The sequence below is a fragment of the Phaenicophaeus curvirostris genome, chromosome 22 (assembly GCF_032191515.1).
Source record: "Phaenicophaeus curvirostris isolate KB17595 chromosome 22, BPBGC_Pcur_1.0, whole genome shotgun sequence".
Taxonomy (NCBI): domain Eukaryota; kingdom Metazoa; phylum Chordata; class Aves; order Cuculiformes; family Cuculidae; genus Phaenicophaeus; species Phaenicophaeus curvirostris.
The window spans coordinates 1,107,702-1,133,032 of record NC_091413.1 but is presented as its reverse complement, the minus strand read 5'-3'; the positions used below and the strand labels follow the sequence as shown (position 1 = coordinate 1,133,032).

At 46.1% G+C, this 25,331-nt stretch overlaps 1 protein-coding gene across 7 annotated transcripts in view; it reads left to right on the top strand.

The window, feature by feature from the left end:
• The window catches only part of PRDM16 (PR/SET domain 16), a 291,081-nt gene that overhangs the window by 221,688 nt on the left and 44,062 nt on the right, over positions 1-25,331 (top strand). Inside the window, exon 1 of one of the 7 annotated variants that reach the window (XM_069874605.1) lies at positions 14,182-14,282. The exons of the other annotated variants lie outside the window; for them this stretch is intronic. Within the exon in view, the coding sequence (XP_069730706.1) occupies positions 14,220-14,282 (63 nt within the window). The 5' untranslated portion in view covers positions 14,182-14,219. Of the gene's footprint in view, positions 1-14,181; positions 14,283-25,331 lie in introns of those variants that run through there. 7 annotated transcript variants of the gene reach the window in all.

Here is a 25,331-nt window from a genome sequence, read left to right as displayed (position 1 = left end):
CATACCTGCTGTGCTTTATTTTACCAGCAGCAGCAGGGCGGGTGGGGGTGCCCTGTGACTCTGAAGATTTGGGTGCTGGTGACTTAAAACCACCTTGTTCTTCCCTCCCTGCCGTGCTGAGTACATCAGGAGGAATATGCAGTTTATACCACCTAAATGTGCCATTTTCTTAGCAAAAAACACTTTATAAAAATTACTTTAGGTCGGTAACACCAGGAAAAAGCATTTCAGCCATTTTGGCATCATTTTACTCTCCACTCCTCCTGGCTAGGAGCTGCTGTAGTTTGGGTGTGCTGCTTTTTCTCCCAGTATCCAATAGTGAGATGCAAAAAAAAAAAAAGGGATTTTTATGCGAAGAAATGAGAAAATACAGTTGTGAATTTCCACTATGGGAAGAGAATTCCAGCCACCAGGAATAAGACTGTGTTTTTGTAAGTGAAAGACACTGGTCCTTGCTTGTGTAATGGTGATGATAGGGCAGCAAAGCAGCTGTGCTCTGGATGCAGAGTGATGGAAGAGTCCCAGTAGCTTTGGGCTGAAATTACAGTAATAATTCTTGAATTATAGCAGTCAGAAGTTAATGTATTTCTGCTCAGTATTGTCAGTGGTGAACCAAAGCCCATTAATTTCCCACTCAGTGTTTGTTTGAGAAATCATCCCCTGTCAGCTGCTGCTGGTGAACTTGTCTCCTCGCTGCATTCTTAGACATGCTCTCTGTCTCCCAGCGAGGGTCCTAGCCCTGCAGGAGATAAGATACAACCGGTATTCACTATGAGGTGTCAACGGGCTGCTTTATGACACATGATGAGTGACAAAGGCTGCTGAGAGGTGCTGATGTGGCCACATTAGTTAATGAGGTCATAGCTGAAGCTGCTGCCCCACTGATAACCTGCAAATCCAAATAATGTGCAGATATCAGTAGGGTGTTTAGAAGTCCTGTCCTCATATTCTTTTGCTGTCCATCACATTCAAGCACCCAATCAAACAAAAAAAAGAGACGATGCTTCCAAACGCTCATTCTTTTTGCAGCTCTCAGGGCTGGTCCAAGCGGTGGGAAAGCAGTGGGATACAGGAAATTTCTGCACAGGCCAGGCTGTCGCGGGGAGCCCTGCATTCTTGTCGTGTCAGAGAAGAGAATGGTTATTTTGCATTAATAGTTCTAAACATGGTTGAAAAAGTTGGGCTTCAGTCAGCTGCGCGTGGGTCGTGCAGGGTGGTAAGTTCGGTTTCAATGCACTGTGGTTTAGGGAAATCCTTTTCGCCACTCAACGCATCTCAGCAGCGTTTCTGTCCCCAGACAATGACCTTTTTCACTGATGATTCTAAATCTGTGACGGGAACATTCCTTGTGTCTCACAAAAAAAAGCATTGGATTTCAATAACAATATTTTTAGTAAGGAGCAGACGGAGTCTCCCTGCCGTTCCTTGGGATGCTGGGAAAGACTGGGCACAGGGTTGCTGCTCTAAGTTCTGCCTGGAGCCTTCCCTTCTCCAGGCTGAACAACCCCAACTCTCCCAGCCTTTCCTTGTTACGGGAGGTGCTCCAGCCCTCGGATCATCTTCATAGCCTCCTCTGGGCTCATTCTAACAGATCCATGTCCTTCTGTGCTGAGGGCTCCAGCATCATGGTCAGCAGGAGCCTTTGGAGGACCTGGGAGGTGCCCCAGAGTGCTGAGGGAGGGAGAAAAAAGCCTTTTGAGACACATCAGAATGAGAGGTCTGTTGCTGCTTTAGTTGTTTGTCTCTCCTCTGCACGGAGGATGCTTGGCTGGTCCCTTTTCCCTCTGCAGTATGGGTCGTTGCTTGGCAGCCGTCAGGGCCACGTGTTGTATTTGCTTTATTAAAAAATCACACATCATCTCATCGATTTGGAAATCATATTGTCACTTAATAACAAAAAATGCCTGGAATTTGGAGATCTGGTAAAAAGTGCTGCTTTTCCCCCTTTTTCTCTTCGTAAACAAGTCCAGTCTTGTCGTGCTGGTGGTGAACTTTCTGTCCTTCCCTTCTTAGCAGCTCAGGTCTAATTTATTTAATCATTGGAGCAAACTTTCAAAGTGCTCCGTGCCTCCTCTTTTGTTTCTGATGTTCAGATGTATTTTTAGTGCTTGTTACTGAACTGGGTCTGTGCATTGGAGAAGAATTAATTCTTGTTTTGGGTTTGTTGTTACTCAGACATTCAAAAAAGTGGGGGATTTGCAGACTTTGAACACCTCAGGAGCTTTGTTCTGTGCCATTTGTGTGTTGTTGGGATTTTAACGATGATTTGAGTTTTAATATGAGTTCAGCACTGTTGAGAGGTGACAGCCCAACCAACTGAAATCCTCGGGTACCCATGGAACAGCTTTAACCGCAGCAGCAGCGCAGGCTGCCCCGTGCATCCCTGCCGTCTGCCCCAAGGCTGGTGCAGGAACTAAGCTTTCTCCAAACACTAACAGTAGCTGAAGTTCCCCCTTTTAATGATTCCATCAAGCTGTTTGTTGGTGGCCTCTAGCATTCCTAAATGGAGTATTTACCAGTTGGTCAACATGCTGTCCAGTTCTTCTATCAACCCTTCTGATAATACTTTTGTTGGATGTTGCTAACCTTAGAGATTCATCAAGGCAATCGATAGGGCACAGATGTGATATCAACTGTTTCCTTTTGATAACAAATAGAAATTTTTCTGTTCCACAATGAGCCGATCATAGGAAAAATGTTCCAGTCTGAATGCAGTGTCGGTTTTCCAGCATTTGGATACAGGTTGCTACAAAGTTCTTGGAAACAAATATTGACTCTGTGAAAATCTGTGGAAATTGGAGAGTGATGGGGAAAACTAATTAAAAATGAATGAAAATTCAAAGAAAAAATATCTACAGTACTCACCGAGTTGTAATTTTTGTTTTGTTTCATCCGTGTACCAAATGAACAGTGAGTGCATCCTTATACACTTTCAAGTACAGAAGGAAGACTCCAGATGTCAGGTAAATCTGGTGAGGTTTCAGGAACACAGCTGAACTTTTGGCTGCTTGTTCTTAGCCAGGCTCTGGATGTTCACAGGGAGCTCACAAGACCCAGTGACGTTCTTGCCTTCTTGCCCTCTCTGCTTGATTAGCCACAGAAGGTGCTTGTTCAGTAGCTGCAGTTCATTGCTTTCCGCAGAGGAGACAATGGTTACCTTTGAGGTCAACGCTGAAACTTCAAAGTCCATGCTCACCTCAATGAACTCCCTACTCCAGAAAATCCTGAGCTTCTCTCCTTCTTTCTTTTAAATTCTTTAGAAGCTCAGTTCTGTGGTGAGCATGTTGTTAAATCTTTTCTTTCTTTCTGTGGCTCATCTTAGTGGCAACAGTACTTAGAAAGGATGAGTCTTGATCTCATTTATCACTTTTGTTTGAGTTTCATGTGCATGGAAGAAAATAAATAGGTGTAATTTGAAACTTCTCCACTAAAACATGGAATATAAGAGCAGTTGTAGTACCTTGCTGGTGCTTTGTTTCAGAACAGAGATGGTGTGCAGGGGAGGGAGGGCAGAAGATGCTCCTCCAGCTGTCGATGCCTGAGCTCCTTTCTGCTGGGCAGTTCACTGCCTCTGCTGCTCCCAGCAAGGGATATTTTGGCTCTGCAGATTTAGGAGAACATTAAGGTTTCCTGCCTGGAAGAGTAGCTCAAAAACTCACTTCTGGGATATTTACCATGTAGTCCTGAGTATGCTCAGCTTGTGAAAAGCTGTGTTTTTACAAGGCTTCACTTTTGAGAGCATTAAGAAGAGTGCATCTGCCCTCACTGTGGACAGGAGCCACTCAGTGCTACCACTGCTGCAAATGAGCCCATTCATTGGTCCTGGAAACGGAATTTCACCTGCCCGTATTTGTGCATTTTGGCCATTTTCTCCCAAGAAGGAGGAATCTCTGCTCCTTTTGGTATCGAGTAGTGTTTTGCTGGCATTGCATCCTCCTTGCTGGCACGCTTTGAACTTTATAGCAGAGAGAGTGAGTAACATGCAATGTTTTAATGGCCCAACTGGTCCCATAAAAGGTGTCACAATCCATTAATCTGTTTCCCTGTTCCGTTGGTCTCAAGGAGTGACAGCATCAAACCCTTATGTTTGGCATGGAGAAATTTTACAGCTTTTCTTCACTGTACACAAGCCACTGGTCCAGGTTGCCCAGAGCAGTGGTGGCTGCCCCATCCCTGGAGGGGTTCCAGGCCAGGCTGGATGGGTCTTGGAGCCCCTGATTCCGTGGGAGGTGTCCCTGCCCATGGCAGGGGTTGGAACAGGGTGGCTTTAAGGTCCCTTCCAACATAAACCACTATATGATTCTGTTTCCCACCACATCTTGTGATTACAAAGCCAGGCCTGAAATGTGAGCCCAGGCTCAGAGCTGGCTCTGCTGGCCCTCCAGGCACTGCCCTTTCCTCCATCTGACTTGTCTCTGTCAGGAGACAGAAATGGCAAAAACTACCCACTCTTTTTGCTAAGCACGTTGTCCTGAGTCCTTCAGACCCCGGCGTGTCCATGCACGAGGCATTTCCATGCTCAACGTCCTTGTGTCGCCCCCCCAGATTAGTTCAGATGGAGGATGCTGAATAGTTAATCACACAGATTATGATCCTAACCTCGCCTGGGAGATCATCGACACTTCTTTACCCCGAGTCATTGATCGTAGATATAAGGAAGATGCTGTCCTGCTGTGCCAAGGGTCAGGAGGCTTCACCTCATTCAGCTTTGTGATGCTTGAAGCTCTCGATGACCCTGCTGAGTTCCTGGGAACCTTAGTTGGCTCTGGGTTTTGTAATGAGATTTCCCGCCATCCAGAGGGGACTCTGACTAATAGCAAAACACCAAACAACAGCAGTGACTTTCGAGGCTTTCTCTGGGTGGCTTATTTTCTCCAAATTCTCTCCTAAAACTGTTTTGACACATTCCAGCCTTCCAGTACTTAAAAAGGGCCTACAGGAAAGCTGGTGAGGGGCTCTTGATCAGGGAGTGCAGGGATGGGATGAGGGGGAACAGTTTTCAGCTGAAAGAGGGGAGACTGAGATGAGACCTTAGGGAGAAACGTTTTGTTGTGAGGGTGGGGAGGCCCTGGCCCAGGTTGCCCAGAGCAGTGGTGGCTGCCCCATCCCTGGAGGGGTTCAAGGCCAGGCTGGATGGGGCTTGGAGCCCCTGATCCAGTGGGAGGTGTCCCTGCCCATGGATGGACTGGGACTGGATGGGCTTTGAGGTCCCTTCCAACCTAAACCATTCTGTGATTTTTCAAGGGTCTTCTGTCATCGTGACCTGTTCTGCTTTGGGTCTTATTTTGTCTTTCTAAGTATTTTGCTATTGGGCCATAAGTAATTCTCGCCTTCAGCTCTTTGTTCCTGCCTCACACAGTCTCCTAACTGTACCTGCTCAGGATTTGAGGAGAGATTTCATGTTTGAATTGGTTTTGGACATAGATTTTAAAGCCTCCCCGGTTTCATGGCTGGTCTGAGCGCGAGTTAAACCACACGCTCCTGCACCTCTGCTCTGTCATTCTATTCATTCTCTCCTTTTTTTGTGTCTTGCTCTTCCTCCCTCCATGGGCCCAGCCTCTGTGATTAAGTCTGCAGCTCTCCTGCTGTTTTTAATAGGCCTGTAGACCTGACCATCTGATGAGAACCAAACTGCACAGCGTGCTCCTGAATACTTTCACTGGAATCTCCTAATGCAGGGTATTAATCATTACTGTCAAACCATTCAGGCCCTAAATATGTCCACCCAGTATAAAATTATACTAAACAGGAGGGGGAAAAGGACTTGGCCCGTATGAAAAACAGACATCAGGCAGAGCTCTGGTTCTTGGGCGTGATGGCCGAGGGCACCGGCCAGTTGAACAAACAACGGCTTATTCACCAGAGTCCCTTCATGGCTGATGTTCCCAAAAGTTGCAGAAAATCAGCATAATGAGTTAAAGGAAATATGGAACGACGTGGCTTCCTCCCGCCTTCGCGTTCCTGGGAGTACTTTGCATGTGTGCATGGCTCAGATGCATCTACCTTAGTGACCTTAATAAATATTTGGTGCAGTTGAGTCTTCTTCTGCTGCAATTAGAAAACAATAATTGCTAAATCCGTTGCTGTCATACTGAGTTATTGTGTGTACAGGGCCGGGGTTTCTCGCTGCAGTTTATCCCTTGAATGTGATCCTGGGAAGCGCAGAGCCCAGCGCCTCAGTAAAGCAAGGGGCTGCTTGGCAAGCCTCGAGAAAGGTAAGGCTGTTTCTCTGTTAGCTGTGAATTAGACATGTCTGTTTAAACTATATTTGTGCCTGGTATTCTAAGCTGCCAGGGAATGCGGCCACTAATATTAGAATGCATCTTTTTCCCTTGTTTTCCCTAAAAAGACTGTTTCTAATTCTCAACAGTAGGAACACCTTTATTCTTTGGAGTTGGTAATAAAAGTTAATCGAGCATAAAATAAAAGTTACATAAGGTGAGCGGTAAAGTTTTATTATTCCTGATGTTGGGTTTATCGATGACTCGGTTTGGTGTTGTGAGCTGTGGCAAACCACCAACCAGTGCCATCTCCTGCAGAGGCTGCGCCCCGCGGTGCTCCACGAGCAGATGGGCTCGTTACTGCCCGCTGCAGCTCTTGGATGTGCCTGGCACAGCCGTAGGGATTTATAGGGAAAGCTCTCCAACTCCCAGTTGCAATGTTCTTAGGTAAACGCAGGAAATGTTACTGGCAATCGCGAGGAACTCCTGTTTATTCCAGCAAGGCCTCTGCCTTCTGTGTGTTTGGACTGACAGCATCAGTGGGAGAAGCCCGCTAGTGGGGAGCCTGCCAGCCATCACCCACACAGTGAGCGCCAGGAGGCAGCTCCTCTTATCTGTAGTTTCTCCCCCTCCACACAGACTTTTTCCAAGCCAGCCTACAGAACTAACTAGCCCAGAGGGTACTGATCAAGAATCCTTTTGCAAAAGTGGAGAGAGAAGGGTAAGGAGGTTGTGTACTCAGTCCTGCCTCAGCCTGGCAGCCACAGAAAATGGGTCCCCTTCTCAGAGTAGCTGTTTTTACTTGCTTTTCACACAAGGATGTTCAGAGCTTCACTAACTTTTCCCTTGTTTTACTCTATGCCTGTCAGAAGAATATATAAACCTAGTAAAAAGGAAATAAAATACCTTTATATATTACTGTGTACAAACCGAGGTTTATGTCTGTTGTTAGCTGTATTCATTTATTTGAGGGGTGAATACGATAATGCATCATTAATGGTTTCAGTACACATTTCATTCATTATGCTACTGACGTAATGTTCTTTTTTCTGTTTGGTTGTCTTCTATGGCTTAAAATATAAGGGTATTTGGAAGTTCTGAAGACCTTGCTAAGTTTTTCTGTTTCCCTTTGATTCCCCTGATCCAGTGGGAATTGTCTCTGCTCATGGCAGGTGGTGGAACTGGATGGGTTTTGAGGTCCCTTCCGAACCAAACCATTCCATGATTCTGTGATTCTAATGGCTTTTGCATTTGTTCCTCTAAAAGCTGATTGAAGCAACAATGACAAATAAACAAGCCTGTCAATACTGGAAAGAGCTGTAACAATGCAGCATTCCCTACTCTGGCTTGCATTTCATATTTACAATGCTTTGAAAAACTCCAAATCCTCCCAGAACTGTGGTGTGGTAGGTTTGTTGTCACTGACCTTGATGAGCATGCTTAAACCTGCCAACTGTGTTACAAGCTTGGAGTCTAGACAGACATGTAGCAACCAAGGATGTTTCAGCTGGATTTTGCTTTTCAAATTAAGTAGAGGTTCCAGAAAATGGGGTGGAGGTCAGTGCTCGCCAACAAGAACTTCACAACTCTCCCTAAGAAGATGTGATTTTACTTATCTGAGAGGGTACAGCTGCCAAGAACAGTGAATTTATGGTGGAAATAAGTCTTCTTTCCCTTCCTCTGTCACCTCTGAGTGATCCCACTGAGCACTGGAGGAAGTGAGGAGCCATTTATAGCATCACAGCGACATCAGTCGGGATCCTGGGACACAGGTGGCGCTCGGGCAAGCTGAGCAGTCCCTCCCTCCAGTGATAAAACATTTGGTGAGGTGCAGTTTCCAGGTTTTACAGCATAGAACTGTGGGATTTAAGTGACCATGGACACATTCTTCCCTGGCTTGTTCTTGGATGCCTTTATGCTAAAATTTGTCAGAGTTAAAAAACATGTAAAGAAGTGACCAGTGTTGTCAAATAAGTTCTAGTGGCTGCAGTTTGATTAAGTGAGGAGGAATTACAAACTCCTGTAGGAAGAGGATTGCTAGGGTAGAACACTTCCACCCTCCACTCACAGTCAGTGCTTGTTTTACTGATTCCACACGGCACTTTTTATAGACAGAGCTCACCCACACAGGCGCTGCCATCAGGGCTTTGGTGTCTTGGGGTTCTCTCCCTTTGTCTTAGTCTAATCTGTTCTCACCCACCAGGGCTGGGGCTCGTTAGTCCAGCGCTGGTGCTCTCCCCTCTCCAGTGATCTTGGGTGCGGATACTCTGGAAGCGTCTGGGCTGCAGAGCCGTTCTTCCAGTCCGGCTGTGTCGCAATGAACGTGCGCTCCCTGTGCCACTCATCTCTCTAGCCCTCGGATGTGTCTCTGCCTTCCAACACAACATCTGTGCTTTGCTTTCATCCCTTTCCAGAGCTTCCCAAAGGTCTGTGTTGCTCCCTAGTGGAAGCGTGGCCGCATTATGTTGGGCTGCTCTCAAGAGCTCTTGGCAAAGGCTTTGCCCGTGTCCAAGCTCCCACAGGGACAGGAGAGGTGGGTGCTGCTCTCCCGCAGAGTTGTGCTGCCCCAGGTAAGGAAGGGGAAGGTCTGGCTGCCATCCAGACCGTGCTTTCCCCCTCCACGGTTCCCTTACCCGTTCGGGATGGGCTGTTTCCTTCTCAACATCCCTTCAAATGATCTAGAGCATTTTAAGATGAGCAAACAATGCTCTTAACGAAGGGAACCGTACTGGGTTCATGTGAAGCGAACTTTGCCATACTTAATTGTATGAGTAGTTTCTGGAGATAATTTGACCTTACAAAAGGGGATTCTATACAATTTTCATCCTATTTCTTCCCTCCACAAACTCTGCACAATGATTCATACCAAAAGATTGGTGAGGATATCACGGAATTCAAACCATCTTGAAGGAAATGGACTCTCGGTGCCTGAATAAAGGAGAAAATTGTTAATAGCTGAAAAACGGCCAAATGTTCCCTTCTGAAAAGTCATTGTGAAACAATTATAACCACTATAATATTGTCGGCTTATGCTTTCTTCTAGCAAAGGTGGAGGGGGGGGACATGTTTGCCAATGCAGTCTTTAGAAAACAGGGAATTATTTTTCTCCAAGATCAAAAGATCAGTGGTTCAAATTAAACACGTGCCGAGGGTGAACATTTCCATCACGCTCAAACCCTGTGCACACACATGTCCACGCGCCTCTGTGAAGCGAAGGACATTTACAGCTGTATCTAGGTATGATGGACTTGACTTGATTTTACCTGTTTAAAATACTCGTAGCTGGTTCCAGTTATGTGTCTCTTTATCAGCCTTTTATTGATCCTATCATGCCTTCTTTTAGAGGATAACTCATGTACTAAGGGCCGTTTATTCCTTAGGTGTCTGTACCAGTGTAGCATGTTTCCATAACCGAGTTATTAGTTTTGTCCAGCCTACAGGAAAAAGTGATCCTGTAGCTGGCATCCCAGTGTTAGGTCATATTAAAACCATCTGTAACAAATCTTTATTTGCAGTTACTTTGGAGTTCAGATTTCAGCTTCTACTCCACCTGTCATCAGTGTTTATCCTCATAAACTTTCACAGCTTCTTTTAGTCTGTTTCTTTTTCTTTTTTTTTCCCTCCATCTGAGAGACCTTTTCAGGATTTTTGGCAACCTTCTGCTTGCTTTGCCTGGCAAAACTGCCCTTGTCTTGATTTGGAAAAGGCAGAGGTTTAATGCATCTACAATATCTTTAGGAGAAGAGAATGTTTTAATGTGATTTCCAAGATTTCTATGATTTCTGTGGCACAGGAAAACAAAATGTTCGGGGTGCCTCAGTGTTACAGCACATTTAAACTTTCATTTATTCCTGTGTCAGTGTCCGTATCGATTCAGAAGTCATGTCTTTTTACTGATGCTATTGATTGAGTTTGAGTTTTGGTTGATTTGCACTTAGATCATCCTACAGGAGGTCCATCGAGCTGTGTTTGCTGTGAGGCACAGCAACCTCGAGTGATGGCTTCCTGGAAAATACCAAAGATGTGTTGTTTAAAAGTGAGCAGTGGCTCTGGCTCTTTGATTTTTGTCTTGCCTGAGAAAAAGGAGGCTGCTCGTCACTTCCTTTGGTGTCGCTGTGTGACGGTGCCTTCTGCCCACCCTTGTGCTTTGCCAGGTAACCACATCAAACAGAGCCCAGCACTCAAACAGCAAATGCACAAAATAAGCGGCACTAGCAACTTTAACACTGCGTTAATTAGGACCTCTGTTCTCGTAAATACTTGGTATATAGAAACTTCGCAGGATTGGGCTCAGACACTGTATAGGAGAGGTTTAAAATGGTTTTTCCCCAAATTTATGGCTTTTAATCAGCCTTATTGTTCCTCCAAGCAGAACCATTTCTAAATGTTGATCCTTTCCAACTGTAGTTTGTTCTGTCGGATTGTTGTGCTGAGCTAAGACGGGCATGCCAAAGAGAAACAGCTGCTCTGCTGCATTGGAAGAGTTGCGGTTCCAATAATTCTCTATAAAGTGTGTTTTCCACTGTGATATCTGCTGTTGTTCTTTCAAGTGGGGTCTAGGGAACAGTTAATGTGCACATGTTTTCTCTCAGCGTTTCCAGAGCCGCCCAGTGAAGGAACTATCGCTCCTGTATCAAAGTGTGTTACAATCTTGAAGGAAACAGGACACTTTTACACCGATGGGGTTTTTACCACGTCCTCAATAGGACTGTAAACACACTGTGAATCAAGTGATTTATTTGAGGATCGTCTAAGATTGCATTAAATGAATGAGCCCTTGGAAAGAAAGCAAAACAAAAGTCGCTTATTCTAGAGAAGATTGCACTTGAAATAGCTGATGATCACTATCATTGAGATGATTATGATATGTGCTTGTGTACATAATTTGTCATGTTGACAAGTTGCAGCCAAAGGAGGAGGACCATGTTCTGGCTCCTCATGATCTGGGTCTGCTCGATATCTGGAGCTGGTGCCTTCTTAATCACTTGATTAGCCTCTGCCTCATAATCATAAAATCACAGAATGGTTTGGGTTGGAAGGGACCTCCAAGCCCATCCAATTCCACCCCCTGCCATGGGCAGGGACACCTCCCACTGGATCAGGGGCTCCAAGCCCCATCCAGCCTGGCCTGGAACCCCTCCAGGGATGGGGCAGCCACCCCTGCTTGGGGAAACCTGGGCCAGGGCCTCCCCACCCTCACAGCAAAACATTTCTCCCTAAGATCTCATCTCAATCTCCCTTCTTTCAGCTGAAAAAATGCCCCACATGAGTGCACAGGACAGAGAAATTACACAAAAGGCTGTTTAACATCTGTGTTTAAATGGACTTCTATGAAGTATTTTAAAGTCTGTAGAGTTTCTAAGTAGTCTTGTTCATCTAAGCCTTCTGCTATCAGACCGAAAGGAAGGGGAAAGTGGAGTGTGGGTCTCTGAGCCGCAGCAGCCTCATGCGTTTTGCCAGGGATCAGCTCACAGCCTGATGTTTCCAGCTTGATTTTCAGTCAAACAGAGTACGAACAGCCCCACTTTGGATGTTTAAGCAGAGCTCTAGAGCTTCTTCTGTCACCACTCCCTCTGTGCTGGCTTTCTTTTGATACAGAAGTAAATGCGTGCATAGATTTATATAAAATAATTGCTTTTGTCTGTCTTCTGCAGTTTGTGCTCCCCTTTAATGGCTCTGTTAGAGGTGAGTAGGGAGGCAGGGGAGCTGGCTGCAGCCATAAAGTGGACGGAAAACAAGCTTCATCTTTGTGACTCTGAAGAGTGCATTATGGATGTTTTTAATCTCTTTGACCTCGTGGCAGAGAAAGAGGGAAGTGAAGAAATTGTGACAAACACCAGCTCTTTAATGCCAGGTTTGTTACTGCCTGGAGTGCCCTAAGGGTTAATGTCACAGTTTTAAAGTCCTTCAATCACACCCACCCCCCAACTACAGAACACTTCCAAATAATCCCTTTATAATAGACCCTTTTCCACAGATTGTATCTAACCCGCACATTAATGGGGCCCGTTGGTGTCAAGCATTTCAACAAATACGGCCAGCGAGGGCTCGGGGAGCCCCTCTCTGCCTACAGACCTTAATGATCTTTTGCCCCTCTGACTTAGCTCCCCTGCTGCAGGGACAAAATTAAACCACTGCGGATGGCAAAATAGTTATTTGCTGCCCAGGCAATTACATACTTCCAAAACTCTCCATCGCGGAAGGCCAGATGGGCTTTATAGAAACCAGACCCGGGCCGCAGTTTTAATTATCATAGTCCTGTCAGAAATGAGTGAAATTCTGAATGACCGCATGAAACGAACCAAAAGCCTTACACATGGATTTTTTCCTCAATAAAATTTTATGGCTTCTTAAAGAAACAGCATTCATATATTTTACGAGGTCTAATCATTCACTAATGCCTATATTAGTGCACCTGTGGCACTCGGCCCCATGGAGATTACAGCACAGGCTCCGCTGGGTTCTCCTGCCTGTTATTGCAAAGCCCTTGTCACAAATGTTCCAGGGATAAAGCTGAGTTCGCTTTCGTTAGCCGGCAGTCGTTGTAACAGGGGAAGGAGATTTATGGACCTTCTAGTGACAGGACAAGGGGGAACGGTTCTGAGCTGAAGGAGTGGAGATGGAGATGAGATCTGAGGGAGAAATGTTTTGCTGTGAGGATGGGGAGGCCCTGGCCCAGGTTTCCCAGAGCAGGGGTGGCTGCCCCATCCCTGGAGGGGTTCAAGGCCAGGCTGGATGGGGTTGGAGCCCCTGATCCAGTGGGAGGTGTCCCAGCCCATGGATGGACTGGGACTGGATGGGCTTTGGGGTACCTTCCAACCCAGAACGCTCTGTCATTCTGTGACTCTTATCCACTGATAATTTGGTTTTGTTGTGTGGGAAGGAATTGTATGAATAAAACAGCCCTTCATAATATAGATATTTGATAAATTTATCCCAGGGCAGCATCCAGATGTGAAGGGCTGGACGTGTTGTGTTCCTGCACTAACGCAGTGGAAGAGAATTTCTTTTGAATGCTTTTCCCCTTAAATAGCAGCACTTGTAGAATAAGTGCTTGGGGGCAGCGTACGGCCGTTCCAGGAGAGACCAGGGAACAATTTCTGTGGTATTCATCTGCTCACTGCTAATTGCACAGCCTCAGGTTCCAGTTTAAGTCATTCTGATGGGCAGCGCTGCACTACTCTGCAAAGTGGCCTTTGCCACCAGGGTGGCCTTGGGGTGCAGGGGGTGCTGCATTCAGAGCTGGGGAGACCTGGGGTTGGAGGTTCAGCACGGGGAAGCAGGCTCACACCTTCTCTCTCCTTTCTGCCTCTGGGCTGTAGGTCCAGGCTGCAGCCTCTCTCCTGGTGTCCTGTTCTGTTCAGCTCTGGCCCCAAAAGGATGCTTTCTATACTCAAATATGTCATTATTCCATAGAGGAATTTTCATTCTAACCAGCAGAGAAAGCATTTTGTTTATATGAAGAGGGCTGGGTTGGGATAGACCTGACTGGGCACAGGATTTGGTGCCTTCGACTCCCAGAGCTGCATCCCCAGCAGAATTCGTGCCCTTCAGGTGAGCGGGTTTGTGTCCTGCCTCTTTGCTTTTCTTTCCCATCCTGGGTAGAATCTGGGGCTGATCTGATCAGGTCACATCTGGGGACAGTGAGGCAGACGGCGCTTATCAGATTTCCAGCCGCTGTATAGTGGGATGAGCCAAGTAAAGGATGAGCCCATCTAACCGAGGAAGGTGGCTCCGAGGAACGCATCTCCTCTGGTTGTTCAAGTCAGGATCGCTAACGAGGTCCACTCCAGCGACGTGCTGACAGCCACAGAACATACTGGGTGTGTTCGCCCCGGCGCTGCTGGAATGAAGTCAGCTTTCTCTCCCCATGCTTTCTCATTACTTCATGCACTTGGCAGCTGCTAACAGACTGGACGAGCTTAGCCAAAATCAGAACTGATGTAGAAACATGGAATAGACTATTTAGCATTTCCAAACATTCTTCTTCCTGGGGAGATGGCAGGAGGGGGAGGAGGAGCTGCTGGATGTGTGCGTTTTCTCTCTGCGGTGCTCTTGGAGGTGAGCAGGGAGGAGGATGGGGAGGGCAGGCGTTTGCGCTGGGCACGTGCTTGCATCCTTGCAGCCGCGCGGCTTTGTCGCTCGGGTTGGAGCCCTGGCCCTCCCACGCTGCTCCGTCGCGTGCTGCTAGAGATGCAAAGTGCGTTTGGATTGAATACATCAGTTCCAGAAGGGGCTAGGAGTAAACTGAGAATATTTGGATAAACTTGCCGGCCCTCAGGACTAGAAAAGGACTTTTGTTCATTTGAAGAAAAAGGCTGTTACATTTACCATGGGATGGCTGGATGCAGTCCAGTAAAAACTGAACTTGAAGTATAAAAAATGATTAGAGGTGTCAAACGAAGGATCTTTTCCTTGAGGTCAGGTATTTATTTTTATTTATTAGAATGTGAGATCGACATCTATGGCCTCGCTTTGGTCTGCAGCCGCATCTCCTGTAGGGATATCTTCCCTCAACAAAGTTGGGGTTGTGCGGAGGAAGGGGGCTGCCCAGCTGAAGGTCATAGAATCGCAGAATGGGTTGGGTTGGGTTGGGTTGGGTTGGAAGGGACCTCAAAGCCCATCCAGTCCCACCCCTGCCATGGGCAGGAACACCTCCCATGGGATCAGGGGCTCCAACCCCATCCAGCCTGGCCTTGAACCCCTCCAGGGATGGGGCAGCCACCCCTGCTCTGGGCAACCTGGGCCAGGGCCTCCCCACCCGCACAGCAAAACATTTCTCCCTAAGATCTCATCTCAGTCTCCCCTCTTTCACCTTCAAACCATTCCCCTCGTCCTATCCCTGTGCTATCTGATCAAGATCCCCTCCCCACCTTTCCTGGAGCCCCTTGCAGGGTTGGAAATCCCTGCAGCTTTGTTTTCCAAACAGCCTTTCATCCCCGAAGCAGGTTAGGAACATCTCGGTGGTTCCTTTCAGACAGACTCTTACTCTTTGCTCTTGGAAAGAGAAGCTCAGGGAGCTGGCAGAGCCCCAGCCTGGCTCGGCAGATGGGGGACACGGGGCAGAGCGGGACAGTGCGCAGCTTGGTGCCTCTCTTGGCTTGTTTGGTGATGTTAGCAATGACATCACAGTGAGCAGGGTGTGGGGAGGTAGTAGTTTTGGACAGAAGAGGTAGATTTGTTATCAAAACAGAGAAAAAAAGAGAGAGATAGAGCCCTGTTAAACGCCACCGAGGCGCAGCCAACAGATTATTGAGTCCATGCGCCTGCCTGCGTTGTTTTTTGTGATACGCTCCAGTGTAAAATGTGAAAGACATACTTGGTGCAAATGTTTTCAAGATTTATTCTCATCTAATCGCTTATGAAAGTTTTACTGACTTTAAAGAACAGCCTTGCTAACCACCCATAAACCACGCTCTGCTGCTTTAATTAAACCATTGTTGTCCAGGAGGTTTTGTTCACACACTGACAACATCAATATAAATATATCTCTGCCAGAGTAATTAATACAAGCGGGCGGCTCAAGGGGAAAAGCATGTGTGTCATCTCATCTTTGTAGGCTCTGCTATTGTATCGTTCTTCCAAAAAAAGTGAAGAATTGCCCCAATTAAAATGTTATGTGGCTTATGTATGTTCAGATTGAATTTAGTATGATTGAATTTATGTTCATCCTTTGAGAGCTCACAGGGCTGCCAGATACAGACTGGGATCGTTTATACCATGGAAATACTCTGCTGTTGGGTTTTTATTAAAGGCTGTAGGGTTAGGTCTTAATAAACGGTGTCAGCAGCATTTCAGGGCTGGTACAGTTGCTTCAGCTTAGCGCGTGGGTGTTTGCAAGGGGAATGAGGACAATATTGTTGTTTTCACCACATCTTTCACTTATTTTGCATGCTAAAGTGCTGCTAAAAATGTGGCACAGTGCTTGCTAGCTAGCATTGAATTAATACTCTTTATTGTGGTTGGAAGGTATTTGTGAAGTCATGGGTTCTGTAATCTGTGATTTTAAACTTCAAAATAAATGAAGAAGAAAGCTGCTGCAGAAAGGTGTCTCCAGCTGTTACTGGAAATGACTTTCTGATTGTTATCAGGTGGAGCTTCCAAACACCTGAAGTCTTTGCATTCTCTTTCAGCAGCATTTCAGTGGTGGGAGAGTGTTCAGTTTGAAGAGACTCTTAAGAACTTGAGAAAATAATATCGGTTTCTGCGCTGCTTATATATTTTAAAAGTCCTGGAGGCTCTTTTTCCAGGCATTTTGCTCTGTGTCCTGTCCTGTGTTTGGTGACACAGGTGGGGGTTTTGCATTTGTCCAGTGGGAAGGGGCACGGGTCTCAGTAGCTGCTCGCTTGCTGCGGTAACGGTTGTGATACCAAAATCGCAGCCACAAGCAAACTCCATATGGTCTTAGAATCATAGAATGGTTTGGGTTGGAAGGGATCTTAAAGCCCATCCTGTCCCACCTCCTGCAGTGGGCAGGGATACCTCCCACTGGATCAGGTTGCTGAAGTAAGAGGAGAAACAGGCTTCTTCCCTGTTTAACACGTGGGACAGGAGCAACCCAGATGGGACATGGGTTCCCTTTTTCTGACCTGAGATCCTGATGTACTGCCCTTTATTTAACAGCTGAGGCATGTTCCCATACCCTAGTGGGGCTATTTTGGAAAGCAAATATTTGTCATCCTCAGCTCTGTCTTCTGGACCAAAGCCTGGCGTTCCGAGAGCTGAGAAAATTGCTGTAAAAGGCTGATGCTGTTCTTTCTTTTCTCCTTCCATTTGGCTTCAGAGCAGCTCATCTTCTAAAGAGCAGAAGTCCTCTCTTGTTGGGTTAGAAGGTGGATCTAAATGCAAATTGTTGGCTCTGGTTGTTCAGCAGTGTGTCTAAGCTTGAGACAAGTGTCTGTGGAAGATAAGGAATTCTAAGGGGGTTATTGGAATCTCCTTAACTCAGACCTGACTCACGCAGGCGTTGCAAGATGTATGGACATCAGACTGTGCACTGGCTTGAGTCCTGCTGCCAGAGACCCAGATTTGTTGGAATTGCTTGGGTAAAATAACCAGAGTGGAGGCATCATCGTACCTTAGCTTAGACACCTCACTGTGGTTCTACTCTCAGAGCAGTTACTTTAGTATCGTTCTGCTGAACTGTCTTTTGACCCAGAGATGGTATAAGCTCTGAGCTAGAGGTTTTGAAATGTTGTTTCTCAGTGTGTTCCAAGGGCAGATTTCTCATTTGATTCAATCCCTGGAATATGTCATTTCGTAAGTAGGTGAATTGGCGTGGGATAAAGTTCATCCAGGCGGCACTGGGGACTCTGCAATTCACCCTCGTACTTCCTTGTAACTGAGATGTGATGCCAGACAAGATGATACTGGTTTAGTGTCAGCTGCAGAGAGGAGAAATCACTGAGCTTTAGGAGGAAATAGCTGAACTGGCTCTTCATCAGTCGTGAATTTGAAAAGAGCGATAAGGTTGGGCTTGAAGGATTCTAGAGCTTGCTTTTTATAAAGGAACCTGCAAGTCAGAGTGAGAGATGGAAATAGACAAATTTCTTTGGAGGGTGCAAATGCCAGTAAAGGAAGGCAATTATTTTAGGGTGGTGTGTGGAGTCAAAGGTCTGCGAATAGGATGCTTGGATTGAATTCTTGTGTAAGAATTGCAAGTGAATAACATCTCTAAAGAAATCACACATTTCAGCTTTATGAGAGGTGAGCAGCACAGTGTTGCTACATCAAGAGAAAATGTCTCTTGCTTGGTGCAAGCAGGCTGCTTTGTTTTCAGGGTTTTTTAAGCCGCTGTTCCTGTTTTTGATCAGCTGCCTTTTCTGGAGGGAAACCTATAATATCCTTTCATTCTTTTTCTCGGTGCCAACCCCGTTCACAAACTCATCTATTTCACACCTTCTAAAAAGCATGAGAACAGCCTGCAGAGCAGCTGCCTTACTCATTTCTGATAAGAAAGGTTGTGTTCCTCCAGTGACTGTGGCACCTCTGGGGGGTTTCCTGTGCTGGTGAGACCTGGGTGCAGCTGCGCTCGTGGTGGTGTTGGCGCTGGGGGCAGGGAGCTTCCCTTTAGTGTGTCTTTGCTTTAAATCTCAGCTCTGACAGTGTCAGGTCATGGCCAGAGCTACGGTAACACACACCCCTTGGGCCTGGGAGTTCAAGGGATTTAAAGCGAATATGAGGAAAAGCATATGAGGTCCAACACAAAAAATGTGAGACTGACCCTGTACCTTAGGAACCGAGAGCAGGAGGGGAGTGACAAGGAGATGAGTGCAGACCATGTTCTGACCTGTCACTGAGACACAGCTCAGCTCAATCACTTCACTCCATGCAAGTGGACGCGTGTTCAAACAGAGACATTTTCTTAGCCTTGGTTGGAAAGTGTCACTGTGCAGCAGTGAACAGCAAGGGAACGTCCAGTTCCTCGGGAAACTGGAGAAATCGGTGATGGAAACTTCAGGCATTGACTGAGGCTGACAGCGAAGAGATCTGAAAGATCCAGTTGGTGCTCAAAGGAGCCCGTTTGTTGTTGGTAGAAAACAACCACAAATCAGAAATAGCACAGGACGTGGGCTCACATAGCCAGACATCAGTTACCTGCATCTTGAACTTGGGCCATATATCCCCAAATCTATTAATTAAATGGAAATATATGCTATTCCAAGAGCCTCAGCTCCCTGAATTCATTCACCTTTCCCTGGGGTACCTGGATAATTGATGTTATAATTTGTTTCATATATTATTGATGATCAAGTATAATCTGAGGGCAGGGGGTTGCAGGGGAAGAGACCAGAGCTGCCAGGACTGTCGGATCACAGTCCGGATGCTTCCCAAGGGAGAGTCTCATAAGGGGCCACAGGACAATGCTATTTCATGTAGTTCTTCTCATGCTGGAGCCTCCAGTGGGCTTTGCCAGTGCTGTAAAAGGCTGGTATTTTGTACTTGATCTCAGCAGCCTGAATGGGCACTTGAAGGCTCAGCTACTTTTTTGGCCAGCGTGTGAAATGCGGCAAACGGTTTTGGCACTCTGTGCTCCCAATAAATCACTCTGAAGAGGTCTACACGTTAGTGGTGTTCCACAACTCCATTCCCCAAATGTCGTTAAAATAAAACTGTAGTAATAAGAAATGATTTAAACCAAGCGGCAGTACCCTCTGTGCATCCTGATCTCGCAGAACACCCAAAACGCACCTGAAGAGGCTGATCAGAATTTATTGTTAAGGTCGGCTGGGTTCAGCAGTAGCACCTTTGGATAGGAGTAAGGGTAAGGAGCCCATTTCTTTGGTTTCATCATAGCAGACAATGCATGTCTTACCACTTCTAGTGTTCATTGTAAAGCCCCAGCTCCTGGAAACCAGCGATTATTTCAGGACCTCAGGTTTCTCAATTACTGGGTACAGGGGAACCCCAAGGTGAGTTGATTACAGACAGCAGACCAAGATACTATAAAGAAAGCAAAAAGAATCCACCAGCATTTATATATTATCATTACTTTTAGGACAACCATGTGATTTGGGGGCCCTCATTCGCAGAATTTGCAAGAGGCGACTCTTTCGTACAGCATATGCTGCCTGGTGCCTGAGCGAGCTGTAACGCTCGCTTGAGCTCAATCAGAAGAGGCTCATCATGACTTCTGCAGAGAACCATTTTGTTTTGGTCCTCAGCAGCACACGTTGGAATGTTTCTAACATTCCTGAAGCTGCCGATGTCTCCACAGAAGCTGTAAGGTACTAGTGAATTGTGTCTGGTTTCACCCCTTGGAACAGCACTGGGAGTTCAGCACTGCTGCACTTCTTGCTTCTGCTCCCTCTTCCTCATTCAGTGAGATGAAATGTCCTAAGTCCTCATCTGCCTGGAAGTAGCGTCTGTCTTATTTATCAGATGTAGACTTTTCTTCAGTTCCCGTTTATTTTTCAACTATTGAGCTTTTAGAACTTTCCTGATCACTATTTTTTAAAATGAGGTGGGAGGAAAACTTCAAAGTTTTTGTGTGTGTATATTAAAAAGAACTGGAAATTCCATTCTTGCCTCATGTATACAATATCTGAGGCAACCCTGTGATTTCATTCAAGCACAGTTTTTTACAGTTTACTGTTTAATTTAAATCAGTGTGGTATGAATTACAGTACCAGTGAAAAATGGGCTTTTGTTGAGATAAATGCCTGCCGTCATCTTGAAAGTCATCTTCTGTTTTGACATTGTTACTCGATGTTTTCCTACGTGGTGATTAGATGTTACTGTGCAAGCTCAGCTGATCGCCCTCAAAGAGGATGAGGGTGGGAGGAGAGATACGAGGGCGTGGAATTGGATTCATGCATCAACAGGAGCTGGTGTTGGGAACACCTTCTTCGACATCTGATGTTATTCAGGGTTGGTTGTGGGGATAGCAAAACTACACCTCCAATGCAAGAATATAAGGAGTGTGATGTATGCGATGTACAGGAGAGGAAAAGCAGAGCTGGTGTTGATTTTCCTCAAGAGTTTTTGGCTTCTCTCTTCACCCCTTTGCACAGAACTTGCTTTGTCGTGTGATCAATACAGCAGCTGAAACACCATGGTGCATCAAGCTGCTTCCTAGAGCAGGAGATGCTTTCATGGAGATGACATTTAACGAGCTCTGTAAATGCTGTGCTGTATAATTCTCGCTGCTGTTGGTTTCTCCTGCGAGGCTTTGTGTTTACAGTCAGGCCTGATGAACTTTCAGCTGGAATGAATCTGCTCTGCTTGAAAGACACATCGATGACACTGCAACTTTGCAGACTTTTTATCCTCATGCAAAGCGAACTGACGCATCGGAAATACTCGCTGGCTGCTTTGTGCTGGTACGCAAGAGAACAGCAGTTAAGAATGGGCAGACCTTCAAAAGGCTCAGTTGGATCCAAATACACTCAAGAAATCCAACCTCACTTACAGAGCTTGTGTGAGCGATCCAGACTCCTCTGCTTTGGAAACTGGACAGGACATTTTGGTAGAGAAGAGCCTTGTTTCATGTGATTTCTGGTGTTCTTTAGATGTGGTGGAAAAAAGAACGAGAAGGTTTTTTTTTCTGTAACAAAAGTATGTCTCAGTAACAGCCTTCCCTGAGCTTCCTGGGTTTCCTTCAGATCCTACATGAAACCAGATAACATGATAGCACAACAGCAGGCTCAAACGCATCCACCAGTGGAAAATTCCCACTCCAGGCATGCAGCTTGAGTGGGAGTGAAAGTTTGAAAACATTCAGTCTTCTGAAGACCTGGATCGGTCTCTCCTGTTGGCTGCAGCCACACAGCTGCCTCCCAGGAGCTGGAGCAGCTCAGCAATGGCATCGCGCTCGGGGCTGGGCTCAAGCAGCGGCACCAGACTCGGCAGCAGCAATGTTTGGATACACTGGACTTACATGGCAGAGCCCATGGTTTTTGTGCACCCAGCTGTTCTGCTGAAAATCTGAAAGCTAGCCTGCCAACAGGAGGGAACATAGATGCTGAGAACCCTCCTGAGGAACCTCCCAAGGATGACCACAGAGCCAGTCACAGAAAAATTAAGTTCTCTGATCACACAGTCATTTAATAACCCTCAGAACTGGGAGCTGGAGACTCTCCCCGACACCCATCCACGCATCCCATGGGTGTGCACGAGTGCTTCGAAGAGCAGAGCCTGAGTATCTTCACGCAGGGTGATGGCAAGAGCTCTACTGCACACACGTGAGGTAAAGCACAGGTAGAGGCTGTCAGGGAATAACATTTTCTGTCCTTTTTGGCATTTCTAGGGATGGGGAGCTGACTCCATTCTGGACCTTACGTCTGGACAAGAACCTTACACCAGGAAAAGCAGTTCTCACCGAATACGCTCAGAGCTGTTCCTGTGGCCCCGAGCTGGGGACACAAACAAGTCGGGTTTGGCTCAGCTGCTCTTCCCATCGGTTTTCAGTGCTCTGACCTGTTTGTGTCTGACACGTTTCTCATTAACTCTTTGTCAAACCACCAGGAAGCCCGCTTAATTGCAGGCAGAGTGCTGAATTTATGAGTTCATCTAGGCTTCGTGTCTACACATTGGCAGAGGTGTTTCTCGGGACGGAGGCTTTTTCTCTTCATTTTGTGGCAAGAATGGACTTTCTGTTTCAGTTAGTTCTAAAAGTCATAAATTGCAGCAGTCCCTCCCTCCCCTTTATTTGAAAGAAACACAACAAAACTTCATGGCAACAGTTTATTGCTCTAAATCAGCTCGTGGGTCGTTAAAGCGAAAAGGGGAAAAAAAAAAAAAAAAAAAGGAGGGGGGGCGGAAAATCTGCCTCGAACTCCTGCCAAATAAAATGCAGACATCAGCCAAGCTGTCAAAGGCAGATCCTGCAACTATGGGATGAGAAGGTTTATTACACTTTCGGCTTCTGGGGAGGGATGTTATAGCAACAGGACGCTGGGTCGCTGATGGCAAACTCATGGTTGCTTCGTTTCTTCATGCACACTAGGAATCCATTAAGCTAACTGACGACAGATCCCCAGGCATTCCAGCCCTACGGCACACCTCGGCGGAGGCCAAATGTTGGACGCTGCCCATTACAACGTGAAAGAAACAACCCAGCAGAGAGCCCACAAATTAGAGAGGCAGGAAACCTCAAATGATGTGCAAAAAAAATTGTAAACCTTCAGGAGGATTTTTCCATAACTTTTCCTTCATAACTCAGCATTTCTGACGCGAATAAATTATCAAGCGCGGCCTTTGCAAGATCAATGAGCCTTTTGGACTCGGATCCTGAATGCTGTTGAGCAGACGGCAGATGAAACTGCAAAGTGAGCCCTGGAACATGACAACCATTTCCTTTTGGCTGGGGAGAGATGAGTCTGAACCGCAACCACAGCCAACGTTCCGGCTCCGCGTCCCAAATCCGTGTCTCTGCAATGGGCCAGATAAAGCCCTGTGATCCAAAGGAATGTGAAGGTGCATTTGCTTTAACCAGAGAGACTGACGAGGAGAAGGATGGGGACTTTGGAGTGGGGAAAAGATGTAGTAGTGTTCTGGGAATAGATAGCAGCTGTCTCAGGAAGGCAGAATCACGGCTCTGTTACCGGCCAGGAAGGGGAGAGGGGAGCACTTGGATGAGCTGTTGGGTTTGTAGACAGAAGTGATGGGACGTGCCTTGGGTTAATGAGTGCGAAGTCTGTTCTGAACTCACCATCTGCAGCAGAAAGAGAAAAGATGAACTTGGGGTTTGGCGTGTTCGGGGAAAAAAGTAGTGAGAAATCCATGAGGAGGGATTGGGAGGGTGGGATAGAATGGAAGCTGATCAGATCCTTGCTCCCATAAGAATCAAACCTCGGCTCCACCAAGTCATGTTCCCCTGAACTACATACGATTTTCTGTTGGGTTTTAAATTCCTTTGTCATCTTTTTTTTTTTTTTTTTGCTGTTGGTGCCAAATACCTGATGTCAGCCTTCACCTGTCTGGGACAACAGGGAGATCTATGGATGAACGGTCTTAGGATTAAAGTTCCTGTTTAGTCCCTGATAGAGATGAACTTAGCTCTGCTCTGAACCGTGAATAACCAGGTGCTTTAATAGAACTAGATATGACTTTTAATGAGTACATTCCAAATCAGGTGAATGGAGCCTTCCAGCTTCCATTTGCTCTCTTTAATTTACCCATAGATAATACTACTTTCCTCCCTTTTCTTCTTCCATTTGGTCATTTTCAGAGCATCAATTGTCTCTTAGTCCTTCTTCAAAACAGCATATAAAGGTGAAGGATTTATGCTCATTCCAAAATCCAGCCTGCAAACAGAAAGGCTTTTTAGTTACAATAACTTGTAAACACTTGGTTTGAAGAATTTCGACAGAGGAAATTTTGGATTTCCTTCTGGTCTAAACTGGAAGAAGATGTGGTAAAAGGTTTCAGTTTGTTTTTCCAGAGTTTTTTGAGGTGGGGTAAGAGGCACTGAGAATATTCTCTGTGTGTGCATGTTTGACAGGAACAGATCTATTGTGCGGAGAGTGACTCGTGTTCGCTATTAGACTGTTCAGTGTTTTGTAGACTGTGATATAACTTTCACATGGAACATCAGAAAAGAGCATGAAGGTGTGAACTTGGTCTTTAATTAGAGGTGTCAACCACAGCGAGCTGGGGTCGCTCGAGAAGGCTCCTGCTCTGTAAGCGGGCTGGCAGCGCTTTGTGTGCTCCAGTGATCAGAGGTGCCGCATCGCAGCGAGTCTGAGAAAATTATCCTTCCCAGGCAGTTTGACCCCCTGTTAGACAAATATTGAGGCATTCTAGGGAATGGACGTTGGAAGTATTTGCCAGCCTAGGAGAGATATCACCCATATTTCTTACTCCAGCTGTAGGGGAAAGGCACGTACTATGTGCTTGCAAATACTGATATCTTTATGGAGCAATTGTCATCTCAAAGCAGGATTTATACAGCTGGCTTGGGTTCTTGTAGATAGTATCTTGCTTTATCTGTGATGCATTGCAAGTATCTGATGAATACCTAACTGCCAGGGACTAATAACTAGTACTTTAACCTAGACTTACCTTGGTTTGCTCCCAATCGAGGGCACACAATGAAATACCCTATTATTAATCAGGCAGATGACGTTCCTTGCAAATTAGAAAGCTAGATACTGTCTACAAGACAAATCGCAAGGAAAAACGTGTTAGTAAAAATCCTAGGAAACTCTCTAGTTAAACATCTATAATGAGTTTTACTGGTACCTGTTACAGGATAGGAGGACTAATTACCTCACTGGGAAGTGGTAACCTCTTGCTGTTTAACAGCAGCATCACTGGTAATACCTTGTCCACTCTCTTCTGCCTCGGTATTATTTGTTTTCTTTCCCAGTTGTTCCAACCTTAAAGGTTCCTTATCAATAACAACAGACACAAACCATTCTGTAAGGGACAGGAATATGCAAAATCTTATTCAGTGACGCTGCTGAGCCTCGGTTTGTGATCCCTCGTTCTATTTCTGGAGTAGAGTGAGTGTGCGTGAAAAACAGGGGCTGAAGTTCTCAAGGTTTCATGCAACTTCTCTCATTTTCTCATTTTGATCTGTGAGATTTCACAACCCCTGTTTGGGTTTCAAAGCCCCACTCAGATGAAACCACAGAGTTTCAGGTGATTTCTAGCGAAGATGGGACC